The sequence below is a fragment of the Rhinolophus sinicus genome, linkage group LG09, assembly GCF_036562045.2.
Source record: "Rhinolophus sinicus isolate RSC01 linkage group LG09, ASM3656204v1, whole genome shotgun sequence".
In the NCBI taxonomy this organism is placed as follows: domain Eukaryota; kingdom Metazoa; phylum Chordata; class Mammalia; order Chiroptera; family Rhinolophidae; genus Rhinolophus; species Rhinolophus sinicus.
Genome location: NC_133758.1, coordinates 104,805,465 through 104,829,328, shown reverse-complemented (window position 1 = coordinate 104,829,328; position 23,864 = coordinate 104,805,465). Strand labels below are relative to the sequence as shown.

The 23,864-nt window shown below is 44.8% G+C and overlaps 1 protein-coding gene across 2 annotated transcripts in view; it reads right to left on the bottom strand.

Annotated features, from left to right (window-relative positions):
* CHN2 (chimerin 2) overlaps positions 1–23,864 on the bottom strand; it is a 267,473-nt gene that overhangs the window by 28,377 nt on the left and 215,232 nt on the right. For both annotated transcript variants that reach the window (XM_019726170.2, XM_019726171.2), the window contains one exon: positions 4,358–4,435. In XM_019726170.2, the coding sequence (XP_019581729.2) occupies positions 4,358–4,435 (78 nt within the window). The remainder of the gene's footprint in view (positions 1–4,357; positions 4,436–23,864) is intronic.

The window sequence follows — 23,864 nt, the reverse complement described above, 5'->3', positions numbered from 1 at the left end:
GAGAAGCTGGGAGAAGAGGAGGAACCCGGGACAAGTGTATTACCCCGACCCCCGGCCCAGCTTCCCCATGTATAAGACACTGGGCAGCTCTGCAGTGCCAGACCCTGTGGCCAAATGGGGAGTGAGAGCTGGTCCCACACACTCTGATACGGTCTCCATCTCTTAGGTGTGGTCTGCTGACCCTGGCAAGGGCCCATTACCTGGAAGGACTGAAGCATAACTAACAGTGCAACAAGCCATGGATGAGGCTACCTGAGGGGTGGGGACAGTGCCATCAGAGGTAGGTAGGGCCATGAGGCCATGAGATATCCGCTATACATGCTTTCGACCAATATTTACTGACAGCCTGCTCTGGGCCAGGACCTGTTCTTGACATGGGATTCTGCAGGAAGTAAAAGAGACAAAAATCCCTGTCCCCACCCCTTCCTAGGGTCGTGGCGGGGAGGATGTTTCCGTCTGGTAAGGGAAGGGCAAACACACAGGTAAATATCTACTGGTGAGCAGTGCTGTGGAGTAAAGGAAAGCTGGCAAGGGGCTGGGAAAGGGTTGGACACTGGATGAGGGGCATGGGGAACATGGAGTAAGGTGGGGCTAGAGTGGTTTGCCCTCCAACCTGTAGAACTTTCTGGATCTCTGCTCTCCATCCATACTCCACACAGGGAGTACGGATGCCTGGGTGCATGGAGAGAGTCTGGTAGAAGCAGCCAGTGATGTACACACACATGCAGACTGCGGAGGCTGAGAACTTGAGCGGGCTGAGTGGAAACAATGCCCAAGGCCACTTTCGTCCATGATCTGGCCTCTCCCGGTTGAGTATCTAGATGCGAAGTGAGCATCTCTCTCTCAGGTGCTCTCTTCCCTGCACCCTGTTCTCTCCTGGCTGATTTCCGACTCTAGGTTTCCACTCCTGTCCTTTGCACTGTCCAGAACGCTTTTTCATCTTTCTATTACATCTAGTTAATGAGAGAGAAAGAAAGCCATGGCAGAAAAAAGAAAGAAGGGCATGAAGAAGTGAGGGTGGAAAATAAGAAATACAGAGACAGGGAACAAGAAATATAAACACACGAGGGAAATGAGAGACACAAAGAGTGAAAAATAAAATAATAACAGAAGCTAACCCTACTGGGTGCCGGAGGCCATAGGCGATTTACAGGTATTCTTTAAACCCTACAACACTCCCATTTTACAGATGAGGAAATTGAGGCAGGGAGAACTAAATTCTTGGCCAAAGATCAAGTCGTGGCCAGGAGTACCAAGCTGGCCACAGCTCCCCCATCACTGTGCTACGTGGGGAAGGAAGGATAGTTATCCAGATTGTCGGCGCCCTGGGGTTGGCTGGCCTGAAGGTTTTCCGAGCTCAGCCACAAGGTGTTATCAGGGTAGACCCTCTAAAAGAGAGCTATTGCATTTATAGGAGAGTGCCTTATTCCATTAAGTCCACTAGATAAGCAGAGATGCAGATGAAATAAGAGTTAAATAAGGAAGTGATGTTTTTGTGTTCATCAAACAGTGTTCATTTCAGAGAGGAGTTTGTTAATCTCATCTTTCCTTCAACAAATACCTTTCCATGCCTGGGATATGCAGGTAACCCCAGAGAATTATGGATTTAAATGGGCCACAATCGTATCTGCATACAGTGTGGAAAAGCACATAATGATGGCATGAAATGAGGTGCATAAATGATTGCATTAATTTGCTTCCGAAAGCTCTTGTTCCCAGAGCTGAATTTTGGCTTTTCCTAGACACACTTTCCAAGGTAAGGACAGTAGATAACACACTCAAGAGCAGTGACTAGGGGCCTTCTGAGAGAATGGAGCAGGCGTTCCCAACCTGTGGTGTTGGGGTTTCTAGTCATTCCTCTTGATGAAGTATCTGTGGGAGAGCCAGGAGAGGGCTTTTCACCTGGGGGAGCAGTCCTGACTGGGGCAAAAAAAAATCTTATTGTGGGGTGAGTCATTAAGACCAGCTGGCAGATTCGCCTCTCTGGCAGGAAGCCTCTAGGCTGATTTATCAGCATGAAAATGGGATCATTTTTTCCTTTTTCTGAACGCTTACTGTATGCTATACACAGAACACCCTCAAATAATAACCGGAATTACGAATGAAGAAAATTTCAGGACAAAGCCTACTGGAAGTCAACATAAATAAAGCTTTGTGTTTTATGTCTTAATTTTACACGAATTCCAAGCAGATGGCAGGGCACTGTGATAAGAGTTTTCTTTCTTCAGTATAGTTCAGTGTCCTGTTACTAGAAACCCACTGCTCTATTTATAGCAGGGGCCTGGTTTGGGAAGGGTCTTCCAAAGATAGTAGGTTAAGGGTGAGGAGAGGGCTGAATGAGGGTGGGAGGGGCAAGGAATGAGAGCGGGAGCCACCCCCTCCCACCCCAGCCAGCCATTCTTAAAGCCACAATCAACTGACACAGCGACTCAAGCGTCTGCTATGTCTCAAAGGTGTCTATTTAAAACGCGGAAGAGAAATGCTGCTGTCTGGTTTGGGTGGCCTCTCTAACAACTTGTCTGTTCTCTGCTTTTTCTTCTCTACAGTTGTAAGTTAGAGGAGATCACACCAAATAGATATTGACTTTTTCAGCAAACATTTAAAAAGCTGTGGGTGTTTTTCAGTGATAACTAATAAAGATCATGTTAGCAACAGTACTACTTAAGAAAATAAGATTCAGGTATCTTTTTGTTTGAAAGGTCTTCATTTCCCATTCAGAGCTAAGAAAACTGAAACGAGTCTAGAAAGTATTAACCAACTAAACCTGCACGTGTGTTTTTCACACATGCTCAGGCACAGTGGATGTAGAAGGAAGCTGTCCCATGCAAACACGTATCACAGTAAGTCACCGTCCCAGTTGTACCTTAAAACCAGAAGAATTGGAATTAAGAGGAAGGAAAAGAATTTGCAAATTCAAGAAGATCCATCCTCCCATCCATGGTTGTGTATCCAAGGATGCAAATGATCGGGATTTCTGCCCAAAGTTAGAAAAAATGCTTTCTCAAGGCAAACCCATTATTAATGAGGGTAAATGTAGAAAACAAGAAAGAGAAAAGTATGAAGGCTTTTTATGCCCCAAATTAGACCTGTCACTTTCCGGTGATGGGAGAAGTTTCAAGAGCCATGTCATAGATAAGGACCCACATAAAGCAATTCTTCATCCTCACGCTAAAAATGGAGGGCGCGATGGCTCCATTCTTCTGTTCAATTATAGCCTGCACATGCCTGAGCTGCTTGCTTTCTAAAAACAGAAGCAGGGCAAACAAGACCAAACTAACACACATGTATATTTAACAAACACACACGTGTCCTTCTGAAGGATCAGAAAGCAGCTGAATAAACCAGGTGTCCCTGGTCACCTCTGACAAAGGGCTATCTAGTTCCAACAGTCACTTCGGCTGTTGGCCCTAAAGGAAACAGGAGTTGAAAAAAAGAAGGCAATTCACAAGTTGATCCTCCTGCCTCTTCTTTTCGTCCTGGATCCTTCATCTCCGCACTCCCCAACTTCCAAACTGTCAGCCCGTTTGCTAGGGTAAAACCTCTCACTCTGTCCTGTCTCTCCCCCACGCAAAAGCATCTCGAGCCAGGCCATTTGGCACGAGCATCTCCTCCCAGCCCTTCTTGGAAAACACATTAGGGCAAAGGAAATAAGCCATATTTTTCTGATGGCAGGACGTTTCCACCAGTGCTGGTCTGAAATGAAGATAGCAGTAGTTCCAGTTTATAAATACATGTTGGAAAATCCACTTAAACTCCCACCAACTTTCCGTATCTTTTTGTTTGGTCTGGTGAGCAGGATCAAGGTAGTGAGCGAAGGGAGACTGGAGAGGCAGCAGGGTGTCCCCTGCACCCAGAGCATAAACAAACGCTACTGGATGGTATCTCCTGTCATCTGCTTTCACAGCTGTCTACACATAAACCAAGGGAGTTAGCATCCCCGAAAACAAAAGACAAAACAGAATGTGAAACGGGCAACTGTTTTCACTTGCTCAGAGATAGCAATGATTCTTACTGCTGCTCTGAGTGGAAAAGTACTGCTCGGCAGTCACGAGAGGATCTGTAAATGCCACCGATTGGGCATGTTTTCCTTTCACTGGACCTGGGAATCTGAAGGGGAAATGGGTCCAATTCTCTAGAACGAAGTTAACACACGTATAGGTGTTTTCTAGGCATCGGCATCAAGCAAATCGCTTTCTGAGGTCTCCAGTGTGACCTGACACAAAGCAAGTAGCTAAATGTGGAAAGCAAAGGCATCTGCTGTCTCATTAGTTTACAATCCAAGGCCAGATGGAAACCATAACCTGCCCTTGTCCACCTGCCCCTTTATAACAGGAGGAAGGACGAGAGGCTTGCTTACCTTGAAGTTGTGTGTCTTCTCATAGTTGAAGTGGGTGTCGCTCTGCGTGAGGGCGGCCCTTCGGACCAGGGACGAGATCTGTGGACAGGCAAAGAGTTTGAGAGGAGGCCAAAGAAAGCCTGTGATTCCCACCTTTACCCCCAAGGCCACGGCCAGCAGCTCCTGGCGCTTCCTGCCCTGCTTCGGTTTCCGAGCCACAGCACACTTTTTCTCATTTTCCAGCCACAGTTCCTCGGAGAACATAATGCCTGGACCCCAGATCTTTCCAGTTTCCCCTGGGGAGCCTGGGACGCTCGGGGCTGTCAGGGTTGTCGAAGGGCGGCTAATGCTAGGCAGCAGATTGAGGCAGCTGTGTCCTGTCTGCAGAGGCCTCCGGCATGTGACCTGCAAGGGCCGGTCTGAGGGATGGAGGGGGCTCTGCATCTGAATAAGGACGGGCCTGTTTTGTGCTATGTCTTAAGCCCGACGTGTGCCTGGAACAATAGCACACATTCATGCGCACGGCACCCCCAGACTGCTGCATCCAGCCAGCCAGTGAGGAATCAATGGGGGAGGCAGGGGCAGGCAGCTTTCTTCCTCCTGCCACAGCGTACTGCCAAGGAGAGACCTCTCCTGCTTGTTAGCACATGTCACACACACACACACACACACACACACACACACACACACACACACCTCTGATGTTCAAAGCCTGAGACTGCATCCAATTATTTTGGGGCTCTGAACCCCATCCTGGGCTGAATTCCAGCAGATTAAACCTTTAAACCCTGATGACTGTTTAATCTTATAGGGATACAGCCTGAGTCTCTTTTTTATTTTATTTTAAATCTGCTCCAGCACTTGAAAGCTTAATTTTTATTCTTATGCACGCATTAAATTAGAACAGTCTGAGCACCGAATGGGGCATGGGAGAAGAGCATAGCATGTCAGCTCTGAGTCTTACAGCCAAAATGTCAAAATAAGAGGTAGGATGTCTTGTTTTTGGGGACCATCCCCCAACTCCCATCCTTCGCCTCCCCGCCAAATACAGACAACCCCCCATGACCCACACAGGCAACGTTCCTTAACTCAACCCAAAATATCAGAGTCACTCTTCTTTGACATGAAGCATCTTCAATGTTCATTCTGTTTGTGCACAAGCCCAATGCCCTCTTTGCTCTTAAAAAAGCATCGTCTGTTTGATGGTCTCTCCTGGGACCACAGAGTTTTGGTCGCAGGTCTCTCCATTTATAGAAATGAGCAATCATTCCATCTTGAGCGTGCTCCTGATCTGCTCGCAAAGTTTCATGCAGCAAACACCAGACAGTAACATGAATGCCTTTGCAACGAGAAAGCAAGAGGAACGTGGATGGCTGGACCATGTAGTTCATCCCGTCCTCTACTGACGCATGGTCCCCTATTCCAGCCCCTCCAAGCAGCCTTGTGGAGAGTAACCAAAGATCCGTCTTTTCCTTGTGTAATTCTTTATTCCTGGCAATCATTATCATTCCAACTTGGTTCAGAAGTGTGTCCTCCCATTTCATCCTCTTGTTACCTCCAATAATAATAGCCAATTTTTCCATTGAGCTACTGAACACCAAACATTGTGCCACATGATATCGATAAAGCCATACTGTGCTCAATAAGAAGGCACTTCCTCATTTAATTTCAGCTCATGTGTATGAGGAATAAGACTTTTATTCCCATTTTTCAGATGAAGATATTGAGGCACCAAGAGGTGAAGCAATTTACCCCGGGACATGCAGCTGGTTTAAGCGTCTGGCACCCACGCTCCTGAACACCACATCCTGGTACCTAAGAAAGCCAGTGTGGTGTCACAATCTCCATCACATCCTGACAAATGCTTTATCTGAAATATTGGCCAAGTCTTCCCCTCCTTACCGTGTGTGCCCCACACTAGCTCAGACCCTTCATAACTTGCTAGTACACCTTACACACAGCCGCACACAGTATTCTTAGTCCAGCCACCACTCCATCTGCCCAGAAAATGTCAGTGATTCTCCATGACTTCACCATGTTCTGGCATTGCGGGTTTTTCATGAGCTCATCCCAATCAATCCAGCTCATCTGCTTCCCTATATTCCCCCATTGACAGATCCTACAAAACCTCTTCTCTGACGCTCTCACCTTCTCACTTCAGTAGCTTCTCCTGTCCTTGAGCATATTCCAGCATCATTTCAACACGTTCACATTTCACCAACATTCACATTCTAACTCAAATGCCACCCTCTCCAAAAAGACTTCTCTGAACTCCCCATTGGAAGCAAACTCTCTTCTCTAAAATCCCATAGTGTGTTTTCTAGTTTTCCTAGAGCACTGATGACTTTCTATCTTAGAGTGATTTATAAGAGGTCTTATACCTCTGCCATCTTGAGAAGTCACGGTGACATGCTCTACGCCTAATTCACCTTTGTTTCCCCATAAAAGTGTCTAACAAAATTCCTCACCATAGTAGATAATAAATAGAAGTTGCTAGAAAGTACCTGCACATAGGGGAAGCTAGAGTTGTGGAGGGAGGTGTGCAAAGGTGACCGTATGGGGTGGGGTCTCCTGCCCCATCCAACGATCACTCACTGCCGTGCATTAGCTGCCAAGGACCTGAACGCCCGGGGGTCTGCCCTTGTGATGGGCTCCGCCAGACTCCTTAGCCCCCCTTCCCACTGCCCCATCCTAAAGGACACTGTCACTCACAGAGGTTGAGTGAAAGCATGGTATACATTGGAAAGGCTTCGAATCCTTAGCCTAAAGGCAAAAAAGACAGAGAGGAGAAATAAGGGTCTATTCTCAAACCTTTGCTGCCAGCAAATCAAGAGACTTTTGACGGTGAGCCCTTCTGTGTAAGAATGGATTCCGTGATCTGAACTAGGCTGATTGCATGGCTATATGTCTTTAGAATCCGATACAATAACTCTTTAAATGGAAAGCGGGCAAAAGGGTCTCCTTTTCCTTTTGGTATACGGGCGGGTGAATCCAAGGAGATTTAATATTTTCTCTTGTGCCTGTGCCTTTACTTGTGACAAGTAATTTTTATTTCTATGGGTGACAGTGATTTCTTTTTCAGATATTTGCTCCATAGAATTTACCCAAACACAAGACACATTCAGACTCGTGAAGGAACGGCAGTGTTCACTTCAGATGTGTCCTTACAGAAGTGTTGGTATTGAGGGAGCATTACTGTGAGGGGAGTGGGTGACCCCAGATCACCCCTATGAAAGGGAAAAATGATTACAGATGTGTTATGGTGCCAACTTCCCTCTTAAAGAACTCCATCACACGGAACTCTTCTGTAGCCAAGCGTCTCACGGGCAGCGCCTTGGCTCCTTTGATCGCCCCCACAAAAACTAATACATGTTCTTAGACACGTGGACACTGAATACTTTTGCTGACCATCTGTTTCTAACAAAATTTCCTATCTGACCTATTGTTATCTATACATTCATTAGATGAAGTGCACTTCCCCACATACGCCGTTTAAATCGGAGTCTCAATTTTGGAGCTATTGACACTTGGGACCAGATAATTCTTTGTTGTGAGATGTTTAGCAGTGTCCCTGGCTCCCACGCATTAGATGCCAGCACAGTCCCCTCCCTGTGATAATAAAAAATGTCCCCAGACATTGCCAAATCTTTCCTGTGAGGCAAAACTGCCTGCAGTTGAGAATACCTGGATTGGATGAACAACACAAGTATTCATAGCATGCTTTCTATATGCCAGGCATTACACTGTGAACTTTACATATACTGACTCATTTAAGATTATAACTCTTTGAGGTAAGTACTGTTATAATTATCCCCACTCTACAGATGAGGAAATGGGAAATGAGGGCTTAAGTGACTTGCCCAAGGTCACACAGATGGTAAATGGTAGAGCTGAGGCTAGAACCCAAGCACGACTAACCAGGTCTATGCTTCTACCCCCACTCCACCCCCCGCCCCCAAGAACAAGTTTCTTTATTTTTTTATTGTAGTAAAATACACATAACATAGAATTTACCATTTTAACCCTTTAAAAGTACACAATTCAGCAATTCAGTGGCATTAAGTGCATTCATCACAGCCACCAATCTGCTTTCTATCTCTGGATTTGCCTATTCTGACTATTTCATAGAAGTGGAATCATGCAACATATAGCCTCCTGTGTCTGGCTTCTTTTCCACTTATCATGGTTTCAAGGTCCATCCATGCGGTAGCTTGGTAGTTCATTGCTTTCTATTGCTGAATGATAATCCATTGTTAGCAATAGGACACATTTTGTTTCTCCATTCATCAGCTGATGGAAATTTGGGTTGTTTGATCTTTTGCCTAGTTCGAGGAGTGCTGCTAAGAACATTCTTGAACAAGTTTTTGTTTGAACACTTGTTTTCAGTTCTTTGGGGTATACACTAAACTGATGCTTTTAACCACCCTCTCCACTGCCTCTCATCCAAATAACGTTCACATTAAAAAATACTCAGGGGTTAGATGCCAGAATTACTCTTTTCCCCATTGTTAACCTGTTAGCAATTCACAGGACTGGTGTTTCCTGGTCTGGTTCTGAAAAAAGAGACTTGTTCTCCGCGGCACCTCTTCCAAAGCAGGCACTGCTTAAGTTACTTTGGCAAGTAGGTGGGGCTATAAATAAATGGTGCAATAAGCTCACCACTTCCCTTTCCCTCTTTTATAAATAAGGGTTGGGATTCTATTTTCTACGGCCTCTCACTGTTCTTTCTCTCTGTCATTAGGATCCTGAACCCAAGAAAGAGCCAGGCAACAAGAAGGCAGTGCAAGGTTGTCAGGGGAAGACAAAGAGCCAATGATGGGACAGTGGGCAGGGAGACACAGGAAAACAAAGCCCGTGTGTGTTTGGGGTGAACTGCATACATGTAAAGTGCCCAGGAAATGGGGTTGGTGGGAGAAAGATGAACACCCTTCCCTCTGTACTGATTTTAATAACCTAGCACCAAAAGCCCAGAGGGGACCTCAGAAGTTCATCTAACCAATGGTCCCTTCTCCTCCTGGTTCGGGCAGGCCCACCTCTGCGGACAATGACATTCTGCCTTCTTAGTACCACTTTCCAGAAAAGGTGATTGACCATCAACCTGCAGTTCTCCTGCAGACTTCAAGTAAATTCCAGTTCTGGGCTTTAAAGAGGACTCATCGAACATGTGGTCATTCGCCCCAAGCCAGTGTTTCCCCACTATTCCCGCCCGAGTCCTTGTGCTGCTGGGGCTCCTCTCGCTCTGTCTCTTGAGTCTGAGGTCTCCGTAGCTGTTGAAAGCCCACACAACACCCCTGCTACAAACACGACCCTGCAGCTGTGGGCATTTGCTGCCTCGTGGCAATATATGGAATGAAAGTCAACACTCCTAGTGCTGACCAAGGTGTTATGAGCACTCTCGAGTATACAGCTGACGTCTGTAGGAAGCGGCTCATCTGGGGAAACAATGAGCAATGCATCAAATGCCTCACGTGCATTGATCCGATGATTCTATTTCTAGGATTCTGTTAAGAAGGTCTTTAGACAAAGAATTAGATGAACCCATAGACAGACAGATAATAGACAGACAGTCATCATAAAAAAAATAATAAGAAATGACCCAATGAAATGAACCTGTGGGTCTCAACCTTGAGCTCATTAGAGTGATTGCCTGGGGACAAACAAACAAATAAACATCTTGCTCAAGCACCACCCACCCCAGACCAACTAAATCCAAACTTCTGGGGATGGGCCCCGAATGTTAAAACCATCCTCCCAGGGAGTCTAATGCGTTCCTAGCATTGAGAACCCCAGGAGTAATCTTAAGGCCTTCAGTTCAGAGGGACTGTTAGAGAAGACGGCAACGTGACATTGGTGAGCGATACAGAACATCCCCCATCCCTGCCAAAGGAATCGCTACCCTTTCAAACACAAAATGTGATCATGCTTCTTCTACTCATGTCCACGTCACCCCTACCTCCCAGCATGCCGCTGGAAACCTCCACAGATTCTTCAGCTAAAGGCAAAAATCCATACCACGGCCTACAGGGGTCTGTGTGTTCTGGCTCCTCTCGTCTTTCCAGTGTCCCATCCCTTTCCTCCGATCACCTTGAGACTTTATAGCAGTAACTTAGCCATATGGTTTTTAAATTATTATCTATGACTCCCCCTGGGCTGCTAACTTTATGAGACCAGACGCTGTGTGTGCTTGGGTCACAATTAAGAGCCCAGTGTCATACCTCAGACCTGCCACAGAGTAGGTGCTTACTAAATTTTGCTGAATGAATGAGGTCCATGGCTATAAACTCTCCGGAGGTCAAAGGACCCCGGTAGAGTTTATCATCAACATTAGCTATCGTCTCGTCGGTTTATTCTTGGGAATCTCTGATATAAAACCCACAGGCCGTGCCCTTCAGGGTTTCCTTTTGACCAGGTTATCACATACCTGGTACCACAAGAGGGGGGACTGGAAATAGGGGGACTCTGTCCCAGAGGCAGGCCCTTGGGGACGTGGCCAGGTTTGGGACTAGAATGATAGTAAAAGTAGCATATTTGTGGAGTAAATGATGTGATATGATCTCTTTCCTCTATGAAGCAGGTAGATTGGTGTCATTCGCATCTGACAAATGAGGAAACGAGGTCCTCACCAGCGTGTTCTGGGGCCTAGAGCCAGGTCTCCTGGTTGTCTCTCCATGGAAATCGCTGGCATTCCAGTTGTAGCACATCAGCGGTGACTGTTAAGAGCCCACTGACACAGGTTCCCAAAGGACTTTTGACAAAGTTTTAAAATGGCGCCCTCCCCACAGTTCTTGTGTTAACGCTCTCTCCAGGGACGAGCGTGAGGCCAACACGAGTATGGCACTCACGAAAGTTTGGTCGCCTGAAAAATAAATGTACCTGCTTTCTTTTTGCAGTCTTACTGTTTTCCTTGCCTTCCATCAAAAGGACTTCTGCATTTACAAAAGGCAGCGTGGTCATGCGTTTTTCTTAGTCGCTCACTTCCCATCCCCCATAATACGGCTGGGGTTCCGGGGTTGCGCGTGATTTCCCCAAAGCCACAAAACATTAGATCCTGCCAGAGACAGTAAAATGCTGCAGGCATTCATTCAACTCAGAGCAGTGGTGGGAAATCTGTTTCTTTTTTTCTTTTATTTTCACTCTCTGTGGATCACACTTCAATATTTTTAATGGCTGGATATGGGTATACTGAGTGTATGTTTACAACTCATTATTTCAGTGTCTAAAAATATATATATTGGAGAGAGGGGCAGCGAGATTTTCATTATGGTCTTGCTGTGGCATCCTAGATCTGGCTAACCATTTACCTTGGCAAGTGAAAAAAGTATAAATATCAAGTAAAATAAGCCCAAACTGCTGAATGATAATCAAAGGAGTGTTTTTATCATCAATGTTACTAGGCCCGGCCTGTTTGATCCTATGTAGGCTGGATACTTCCTTATACTGCCAAATAAATCTTCCTTGTTCCCCCTAAAAACTGCCTTGTTTGTGTTTGCTATAGTATTTGCTTGTGGTTTTCGGTCCTGAAAGAGAAGGGGGATGACAAAAAGATATGACTGAACTGCAAACTCATTCCCATGACGGCTAAAGAAATGAGCGACTAGGGTGGGACCCTGCCATCCTTCCCACCAAAGTGCTAGTTAAGGCTGAGTAACCCCTGGCTTGATTTGTGTCCATCAGAGCATCAGGTATGGATGCCTGATCTGGCGGGTTCCTAAATCTCCTGGTGACCTCCAAACCTGCTGCGTTCTGGTCTGAGGAGGAGAGGCCTTTATCTCTGATGACACAACATGTCCAGCTGCCACTGTAATTGTTCTCTGGGGACAGATGTCCACTCTCAATGCAGAAACACAAAAGCGGGGGAGGACCCATCTCGCTGCTTCTCTTACGACTCATTTCACGTTAGTCCCAACATTCAGCGTTCACCCCAAACTGAAGGGCTTGTGTGGTTTCTAACATGGACCAAATGACTTTGTTTCGAAGCAAATAAATAATCTGATGCTTCTTGGGTTGATTGACTGTCAGTGTTACAACTGACGTCCTCAGATTCTTCCTCCAGCTCTTGTATTGAGACTGACGTCAACAATTGGGGCTAATTGCTGATGTTTCTCACAGGGTCCTTACATGTAGAAACAAACGATACGCCACGTTATAGGGAAAGACATTTTAGGTTGCATTAAGCATCTCACGCATTTGCTTTTTTTGTTGTTTTGTTTTTCTGTGCAGTTTTTGAAAGAGGGGAAAAAAACACAAAAACTTTTACAGCCGAGTGTCGTCAATCATTTCCTTAAATAAGAACTTGAAAAATCTTAATCAAATTTCTCAAATGCTGAGTACAAGAAAGTCTGGCAGGGTTATTTTTGAGAGAATGGACCATTTGTTGAGTCAAACCGCTTTACATTGCTCTCCAATACTTTAGGCAAACTGTTGTAAAACTAAGACCCAAGGAAACAGTGCACGTGTGAAGGGAGCCGCGGCTATCACACAGCTCCCAGCTGCTGATTTCCTTTTTGCCCTATGGTCTCTCTTCCCCTATTCCGTATTTACCTCCTTTTCTTTGTAGTTTCCTTGCTGTCATGTGTCTCCCCACCTCTGGCCAAGAAGTAGGGGCCCCAAATGATTGACTTCTGGGTTTTATTACATAAGTCAAAAATGCTCACTTCCTGGTTTAAGGCACCCAACTGTATCGTACAACCATGTGCATTTCTCTCTTACCCCCTCCCTGTCACTATTGCTCACTCAGTTGAGGCTGGGAAATCTCTGCCAGAGGCTGTAAGTTTGCTGAATTACGTTTTCTTGGCACACAGCAGTATGGCAATCTGCAGAGCAGAATGTACCAAACACAGCCTCAAGCTACCCTTCTACCAATTCTTTGCTTAGCAGTGAGAAGAAGGGGCACCTTTACTGAAAGAAAAAAATTCAAATTAACTAGCTGTTTTCTGCATACAAACTGTCTCCCACATTGCAAACCACAGAGACACCTATTAAATGGTTTTTCAAAATTTCATGCAAAAAACAAAACAAAACAAAACAAAAACCACCAAAACACACACAAAAATAACCCTCAAACCCTCTTCTGTGCTTTTTATAGTGAATGATCACCCAAACAAAATAATCCTTGACACCATTCACAGCTGTGTAGCTGATACGGCCCATTTTAGTTCCTGGGGGATGTTTACAAACTCAGTGGTTCTAAAATATGGATGCTTGCCTATTGCCAATGTGAACCTAAGTTTATTTCTGGTCTCCTGTGTAAGTGTTGATAGTGATTTTCAAATTCTACAATTGGACTTCATATTTGTGTGTTGGGACAACCACCTTATACGAAGTCTATGGCTCTACAGCCCCTTCCCAGATGGAACGTCAGAGTATATGTGACGATGTGGACACCTCAGCCAGCCACCACGTGCTCTGGGAAGAAAGACTGTCATGCTTATATGTAAGCACTAACATATTCCTGAAAGATGGCTCAGTATGAAATGACACATGCAACTTGACCTCAGTTCTATTTTAATGCAATAAAATTATTCTCAGACACATTGTTTCAAACACAGATCCTTCCTTCCTTCCTTCCTTCCTTCCTTCCTTCCTTCCTTCCTGCCTTCCTGCCTTCCTGCCTTCCTGCCTTCCTGCCTTCCTGCCTTCCTGCCTTCCTTCCTCCCTTCCCTCCTTCCCTTGTTCAGCAAATATTTATTAAGCATCAATTATATATCAGATGCTATTCTAAGTCAACGACATAGAGTAACAGATAAAAATCTCTGCTCTCTGGGAGATCAGACAATAAACAAAACCAATTAGTACATTATATATTCTTCTAGAAGGTGATAAGTGCTATGAAGAAAAATAAAGCAAGGATATAGGATAGAGTTATGGGGAGGGAGAATGCAATCTAAAACACGATGGTCAGGAAAAGCCTCATTGAGAAGGCAATATTTGGGAAAAGACTGGCAGGAAGTGATGGGGTGAGCCATGCTGATACCAGGAGGCAGAGCATCCAGGCACAGGGGACAGTGCATGCAAAGGCTTTGGGCAGGAGCAAAGCTGGCACGTTCAGACAATTGCAAAGATCAGGGGGGGCTAGCGCGAGGTGTCCTGGGAGATGACGTGGAGCACCAGGGCCTCCCGAGAGTGTAAGGACTTCCACTGCTACTTTAAGAGATGTGAGCAGCCACTGCCCAGCTTTGAACCTGCGTGGGGTATGATCTAAGTTTGTTAAAAGTATCAGTCCGCCTACTGTGTTCATTCCTGTAGGGGGCCAAGGTAGATGCAGGGAGTCCGGTTAGCAGGCTCCTGCAGAAATCCAGACGCAAAGAAGACAGTGGCTTGGACCAGAGAGGCAGCAGTGGAGGTGGCGAGGAGTGGTCAGAGTCTGGATATCATTTCCAGGTAGAGTCCGTAGGTTAGCTGACGGGTTGGATGTAAAGCTCCAGAGAAGAGGGCTCCAGGATAAGGGCGCAGTTTGGGGCCTGAGCAAATAGGTCGATGGAGGAGACGTGGGAGAGGCAAGAGAGAGGCAGAAGGCCAGGTACTCCACTTTGGGTGTATTAAACATAGAATAAGCAGTTCGACATAGAAACCTGCAGTGCCAGGGACAGTTGGGTGCTGCAGATACACTCCGGGGAGCTGTCCTGGGGAGATGGATTTAGAACAAGAGAGGGAGGGGGGACAGAGAAGAGCAGAGGCTGCAGGACTGAGCCCTGGGACACTCAAACCATTATGGGGTCAGCACATTGAGAAGGAACTAGCCAAAGAGAAAGAGAAGGCAAGTTTGATCTGGAAGCCGAAAGAAAGGATGGCCAATGGTGCCTAGTACCTGCTGACAGGTCAGGTGTGATGGAGGATGAGGAAGAATCATAGGCTTTAGCACCGTGAAAGTGAGCGATCACCTTGACAGGAGCTGTTTCCAAGGAGCAGGGAGGGAAAACCTGATGTACATGCTTTAAGAGAGCATGGGAAGAGAGCGCCTGGAGCAGCAAAGAGGGGTGGAAGCCAGCAAGACTGTTTGTTTTAACTTTGATGAAAGGAAGAAAACCACTGGAGTTTCCTTTGCCCATCAGAAAACCACCGCCCACGTAGCAAAGAGTCTGACTCCATTTTTGGCCTCTGACGGCTGACAGCTCTCAGTTGATCAGAAGGCCTGTATGGCCCTCCCTTGGTGCCAGTGGGACGTCAAAACCATGCCAGCCTCTGCTGGTGCAGGCTGCCTCTCTTAGTGCCACCCCCAAACTCCAATAAAACCCTAAGACAGTTGTCCCTCCATGCTTGCTCAAGCCTTTACAGAGCTGCTCAGGAGTCTGTCTTGCTCTCCCCAGAAAGCCTCATTCATCGTGTGACTGATAAAAATTTTCATGTCTCCTTGACAGACATGTGGCATCATCAATGTCAACAGCGAACCAAATTCTGGGTTGGGGTGGGGGGGCCATTCCACCTCTGTGCAGTGGCCACCACAGCCTATCAGAACTGAAATGTTCCTTAGACGTGGCCTGTGACTCTGACCCCCATATACACTGTGCCTCTTCCCACTCCCCCACATTTTTTTAATGCTCAGGGCCCAGTCTTTGAACACATGATAGATAGTCTTTGGTGAAGCCATGCCTCTGCCCACATGTTCCCTACCACTTAAAACTTACCAAATGTATCAGAATCACCTCAGCAACAAAATGGAAAACAATGACCTTAACAATTATTGAGCACATATTGTGCCAGGCAGATTAACTGCTCTCTCATTGAATGTGCACAACACTTCTGTGACCTGGCAATGTAACCTCCATTCCACAGACAAGGAAACCGAAACTGAGCGAGTTCTTAGCCCTCGAGATTGCATGACTAATAAGTAGGATTTGAACGCAACACCTGCTGCATTCCTAAGGCATATTCCTCCACTTCATGCAATTCTGCCTCCATGTATTTGTCCCCCAGCCAAGCGCCAGGTCCTGAGAAAGAACCCTATATTGAAATTTTCTAATCTCTTTGGCACCAAGAACCATAAAGAGCACTCAAAGGTTCATAAATAAATGAATGTGTCTGGTGGGGCCCAACCGCCCCTTTTTACAAAGAGCAGAAAGGTAAGTTAGTTGCCCAAGTGCTCACAGCCAGTTAGGTGTAGAGCCAGGACAAAAGCCAGGTTGCACTGCAGGTCCAAGCTGTTTCCACTATGTAACAACAGATCTGGTCAATATCCACGTTGTGCCAGGGTGCACAAGTTCAACAAGACACACACACACACACACACACACACACACACACACACACACACTCACACACTCAGTCATTAAAAAGTACATCAGACCTAGGCAGGAAATTGCCAGACAGTGGATATTGTTAAAATCATCTCAGAAAGTAATTTGCTCATATGTATCAAGAGTTTCAAAATATTAATACTCTTTAAGATTCTGTAATTCGATTTCTAAGAATCTAGCCTAAGGAAATGATCCTAAATACAGAACGGCATTCATAGCAGCATTGTTTCTAACATTAAAAATGAACTATATTGTGCATGTGCTAACATTAGGAAATAGCCAAAGTATGGCACTCATCCAGCAATCAAAAACGGTGTCTTTGATGAGTGTACAGTGACACGGCTGTAATATGCTATGTGGAAAAAAGGATACAAAATTATAAATGTACTATGTTTACCAGTATATTTAAAAATTTCAATGCATAGGCAGTCACTGTAAGGAAATAGACCAGGGTCTATATTTTCTTTATTTTTCAAAATTCCTTTAGTTATATTACCTTTATAATTGGAATGAGGAACAAAAAACAAAATTTTGCCACAGAGAAAAAAATAACTTTTTCTCCTGATTTGCATCAGTTTTGTTTTATATTAGTTTTTACCTTAGAGGAAAAATTAGGTAAGTTTTAAACTTAACTAGAAACTGGATAAATCTAAAGCATTAGAGTCTTCTGTGGTCTGGCTCTCATAGCTATAATATATTTAAAGAAACTCTCAGAGATGCAAAATAAATGAGTAACATTATTGGAAACGAAAACTTAATCCAGCAGGCATTAAGGAAGGATTCAGTCTCTGGGGAGCCTAAAACATACCATTTTATGGCCTTTATTAATATAAATTAAAATCTTTCCGAATGCAAGAGAGAACACTATTTCATGTAAAAACATGATTTAGGTTAAATCCCTGAAGAGATTTTGACCTTTAGCCAAGACACATAAAAGTTTTAAAATAAAAATACTGCTTCTATCATATATATATTATATAATGGCTTGTAAGAGTCCAAAAATAAAAGAATAAAAATAATGTTCATATAACATAGATTTTCTCTAAATAATTTTATTCAGTCCCAGAAAATTACATCTTAACATGTATAATATAGCAATGAGAGTTCACATTTTCTAATATTTCAATAATGATTTGGGATAGAGGTGCTTCTATCTTAAAGAACTTATACATTTTGTAGTTTAATTGTTTTACGCTACTTTTATAACAATAAAAATGAAATATGACTCCATTTTTTATTTTTATCAATAACTAAGGGTTTCCAGCCATCTCCTGAAGAGCTGTGTAAGAAGCAAACACTGTAGTGGGCCATGTACTATTTCAGTTGAAAATGCTGTGTGCTTATCAAACCCCATGGTTATAGAAATGGCAATTAAACTATAAATATGGCGAGAGGTTTTCATTTGTTAAGAATTCCTGGTTAAAAGTAAAGACTCTGGAGCTAAGTTGTCTGGGTTCAAATTCCTGCTCCAGCTCTTCCCAGCTCGGTGACCTTATGCCAAGTTACTTAACCTCGTGATGTCCCATTTCCTCAAATATGAAATGTGGATAATAATAGTAGGTGCCTCATAATTAAATGTGCAATTTAAGTTGTAAGTTGTAAATTGCTCAGATCCATGCCTGGCCTCATTTTCTATGTATGTATGCATATATAATTTAATGAATAAATTAACTTTAATAATTATGCTGGTGATGCTTTCAAAGTACGTCCAATGCTAGGAAGGTGTTGACAACTGAAGTTAAGGCTACTTTTACTTTATGTGATATAGGAAACAAATTTTCTTTTCTGACTTGCCACAATTAAAAAACATATGATCATTTTAATTTGATCAGAATCGCCAGAGAGCTAAATTAGGCTAAAAGTATTTGAATCACGAATGGCCGTTCTTCAGAGGCACATGGCAAAGTGAATACGAGATTGCAATGAAGATGTGTCAATGCCAAAGCAGGCTTGTCTCCTGAAATAGTTTGATGCTATCAGAAGGAAAAAGATACAAGGGGTGTATATTAGGGTCTGAAGTTATAAGAAAACAAACAGAATGAAGGAAGAAATTGGAGCTCATAGTGGGCCTGGGATGGAAATATGGCCGGTGGCTTTGGTCCTGGGCTCCAGCATTGTATGCAGGAAAGAACCTTCCAGGCTCTTGGGGAGTGTGTGAACAACAGCAGGGCAGCCTGTGAACATCTGAATGGGTTCAGAAACTCACTCACTCTCAACTTCCTCACCCTGCACATATGACTGGGTGTTGGCAGCAGATGGAGCTCCTTGCTCCTGTAATATACCAGATGTTTTGGACAGTTGTGGACCAGATGACATTTTTCTAAAAACAAACTGGCAGCTACTTTCAGGAGTCACCAGGGCATCCTTGGTATATGAGTAACCATTTTCAAAGACAGTCACACCATATCCAGCTGTAGTGGTTTAGACTTATACCTATTTGCCAATGGTTCTTGGACTACTCATAGGACACAAAGCATATTTTATGCTGACCCATTTCTACACCATCCACTCAGATTTCAAACTGGTGTTCCCTAAAATATCAGGGACCTCCAGTTGTTCTATGAGTATGTAAGTTTGAAAAATTCTACATATACTCCTTTGTTGGAGAATTACCATTTATATTACTGCTTAGAAGTTTCAGCATTTCTCAAACTTAGCTGTAACCACGTACTAAGGCCTATGAGTAGCCATTAGAAGTTATGTTTAGAAAACTAAATACTTGACCCTTAACCTCAGGATTTGTTCTGAGAATGAAAACAGATAATCTACATAGTTCTCAGCACCGACAAGCTCAACAGAGGTTAACTATGATTATTATTAGTAACAATTTCTCTTTAAATAAGCTCAGCTAATGGTCCTGCTCTAACTGAATGACACACACACAGGAAGACTGGTACTGGTTCTGCCAGCTGGCCCTGGGTGACATTGTGGGGCGTATTCTTTCTCTTCCACATGGTGAGTCATTCAGGGCCAGCAGAAGAGGCAAATGAGGCAACGTAAGCAAAGAATGACTAGCCACAGTTGATGGCCTAAAGTGCCCTTTGAGACATGGGTTCCAGAAATGGCAGGGCAGGAAGCACCACCTCTGACCACTCATGCCCAGGTGTGTACACCAGCAGAACTTGGATACAACATGCTGAGTCCTGTGGGTCCCTCAGAGTTAGTATGATGTCTCACTGGACAGAGCCCAGGGTGTCATCTGAATCCCAGCATTCCACATCTTGACCTCTTAGCTCCCTGGTGCCAGTTAGTCTGAAGTCCCAAGATCTCGGGGCCCTGACACAGGTCCTTGCACCCACCGACCTTGTTTTCCAAAACCTCCGATGGGTAAGAAACAATCTCTTAGCTCCAAATGACATGCCTCAAACACTGTGAATCCACAGGAAACTGCCCACTTGTCTGCTGCCCTGAGTCCTTCCAGAAAACCACTGCATTCTGGCAAAAGCCCCAAAACCAACTGGCAAGATCGTGAGGGGAAGGAATACGTGTGTGGGGTGGGTGGAAGTTTAGGGGGTGTCTGTCACTGCTTGGGGTTGGCTTGCCCGGTTGCAGGAAATGCTACACAGGGTGGTAGATTTTATGCATAATGCATTTGTAGTTTAGTTTCTCTGCACAAATGAAACAATGAGTACTTTTTTCATTATAAGAAAAACACCGTTCCAAATACAGTATTAAAATAGGTTAAATGAGTGGGAATTTATAGACATCAATGTATTACTCTGTATGAAAAACAAGGTATTTCTATGTTGTAGGACAATAGCATTATATGTATGTATCAGACACTACTCCAGACACTTTATACCTCCTCTCTCCCATCCAACCATCCACCTATCCACCCATATATCCATCCATTCACCCACCCATCTACCCATTCACCTATCTAGCCAGATAGTCAGCCAGCCCACCATATATACAACTATTCATCCTTTGGTCCATTCTTCCTTCCATTCTCCCACCCATCCATCCACCCAACCAATCGACCAACCAATTAACCAACAACTCAATCAAACAATCAACCAACATTAAGTGAACACCTCCTATGTATTAGGCACTGTGCTAGGATCTGGGCATCGAAAGTCACGTAACATCCAGTCCTTGGTCTGACTTAAGGCGGTTCTTAGACTAGGACAAGTGTTCTCTAGCCTAGGAAGGGTGAGCTGTGCAGGGCTTTGCTGTTCACCACTGCTATATTTCGCATCTGAAAGTCTCTCATACCTATTTCTTAGTCTTCACTAATCTCCATACTTGGCATTGTCCCGAGAATACAAACCTTTATTACCTGAAAGTAAAGAAATTCTTCTGCTCAGTATGTAACTTAAATTTTGAGTATGTCTATATAAAATCCCAGTAAGTTGGGGCCACAACTGCAAACTTGGACCTCCTCAGAATATACTCCATCCCATCCAACATCTTCCTTCTTCTTTGTTCACCTGCCAGCTCCTATTCAAACTTCCAACCTCCCCTGGGCTTTCCCTTCTCTTTCTCCAGGAATCTTTCCTTTGTGTCTGTATCAGCTCAAACCATTCTTTATGTCGTTGGTTTCCTTCTGGAGCTCTTTGACCCTACGTTCTACACGGCTGTGTCTGTCTTGCTCATCCCTGTATCCCTGTCTTTAGCCCATTGCCTGTCTGTGTAGCATTCAATAAATATTTCTGCATGCATAAATAGATGAGTGAGTAAACGGAGGGCGGGTTCCTGGGAAATATGTATTTCAAAGGCTGCTTAAAACATATGGTTTCCTCCGCAATTTATTACCTTGGCCAGTAATAGAGAAGGAGGAGTATGGTTTTAGTTACCGTACATGAGAATGATTTATTTTACAGCACCAAGCAGAGTAACTCATTATCATATAATGGAACAACACAGTGCGATGAGATCGGTTACTGTTTCTGGTAAGCAGCTATCGGTGCAACCCTCTTATCTTACAGAGGAGGAAACTGAGCCCCAGAGAAGTAATGTGTCCCAGGTCCCCAAACAATCTGGCAGCAAAGTAGCAACGTGGAATGAAGTTTCTGGAATCCCAACCCACTCTTTCACTGTTCCTTCTATGTCATCTCCCTGTCCTCAGCAGCCATTTGCTTCCTCCCATTGTCAGGGAATGACCTTGTCCAAAGAAGCCCCACCTGCACAGGTTTTGGAATCTAGGAATTACCAATGCTGATGACCAGTTCCAACACTGACTTCCTTGAGCTGTGTCCTAAGCTTCTGATGATGATGACAATGATAATTAAAGATTGCACTTATCTAGACATCATGCTTTGTACTTCACACGCATTGCTTCACTTTATCCTCAAAACCACCCCACGAGGCAGATATAAGACAGGGAAACTGAGTCTTAGGAGGATAAACAATTTGTTCAGTCCCACAGTTAACAAGGGATAGAGCTGGCTTTGGGGACCAAAATCGGTCTGGCTTGTATGCATGAGTCTTTAACCTTTACATGATTTTTGCACTTTTCATAAAAAATGAGCAGCTTCAAATTTTGGATCAATGTTTTCGTCCAATGTGGCTGGGATGAGCCCCTCAGATCTTTGTTTCTTCCCACCCTCTCCCCATGACCGCTGGCCTTGTAAAACCATCCTCTCTCACTTGTGAACCCCACACTGTCTGAGGAGCATCTTGGAAGCAGGAAGCCATAGATCATAAAGATCAGACAGAAAAAAGACTTTTGCTTTCAGAACAGGCACTTGCCAAGAATCCCCTGCTGGGTTAAAGCTCAAGCCTAAGAAGGTACCAGCACAGGGCATGACACATAATAGGTAACACACATTGGCTGGATCTGAATTTGCTCCCCAAGTTCTACTGTTACAAAAGGGAGATAGGTCCCTGGAGGAAGTGGAGTGGGAACCTGTCACCAAGATCTGTACTGAGGGTATGTGAGGTGCGGGTCCTAGGAATTACCTGGGCAATAATGCAGTGGTTCCTAAACTTCATTGCACATTAGAATCACCTGGGTAGCTTCAAAAATCCACATGTCAACTTGCCCCTCCAGACCATTAAATCAGAATGTCTGAAGGCGGAAGGTGGGCATCGATAGTTTTAAAAGAAGCCCAGGGAATTCTCGTGCACATGTGCTCAGGGAAATTGCCTCCAAAGGAACACTAAGGGTCATGGGGAGATTGTGGCTGCTGGTTTGGGAAAGGGGCAACTGTGCCTGATTTGCCTTAGTGACAGAGAGGGAGGCAGAGGGCAGATGTTGACATGTGGATGCAAATTTGATTTGCTGATTGTATTCTATTGTGTTGATGGCTCCTCTCTCTCCTGCTTCCTCTTCTTTCCTCCTGGCCTTTTCCTCTTGCTGCTGCCTCATGAGCTGCCTGGTTTCCACTGGTAGCAGTCCTGGTAAAATCTAGGGACTTCAAAATACCGAATATGCAAGCTTCCAGAGGCTTCTCCTGTGCCACGTGTGGGATTGCTGGGGGTTTGTTCTTGCTTTTGTGAAAGTCTGTGAGCCTGGTATGCAGGGAGGGGAGGGGGTTGAGGTGGAGCCCTCCTGGGCTGCACCCTGGCTGGTGGGTACACTCAGCTGTCCCTGCCAGGGGCCCCCACCTGCTGCCTGCACCGCTCTGTCAGGCTGGGTCTGGCCCCTGTAATTGGCGGATGGACCTTAGAAAGGAATTCTTTGTTCCCTGTCTCACTGCACAATGAACCAGATGCTTTATTGTGTCCTGAGGCAGTGGGGGCCTCTCTGGCTGAGCCACAGAAGTCTCACCTCATAATGAAGAACCTGGAGGGGAGGGGACTAGAAAAGTTTGAACTGTGTGGGAAGAAGGACTCGGAGATCACCCTACCCAGATTTGCCTAGGGCTGCATTCTCCTTTCAATGGAAAAAAGAAACTTCCAAATGACATGGGAAACCAGAGGAGGGGAAAGTAGAGTGAAGAGAAAGAGAATTAGTGCCCTGTGAAAAAGAAATGAGGATAAAAACACACAAGGGAAGAAACAGGACAATTCTTCCCCCAAACACAGGAGACTTTGCAAAGACACTTGAGAATACATTTTTCAAAGATCAGAATGTGTGGACCTGAGCCTTTCAGAGGCTTCAGAACGGGAGAATCTGACCCCTGTGCCACCGTGGTCCTGCCAGGGGCATTGCCAGGGGAGAGACCAAAGGATTCCTGAGAAAACCTGAAACCACATAAAAGGGAACGAGGAACTGATCTCTCTTAGTTTTCATGTAACTTAATTCAAAAGCAGGGGAGACTTTTTTGTGAAAGACTCACTGTCAAATTTAAGGCAACAGAGTTCTTGACTGGTTGAATTTCACAAACGTGTCCTCTGGGCAGGACATCTGT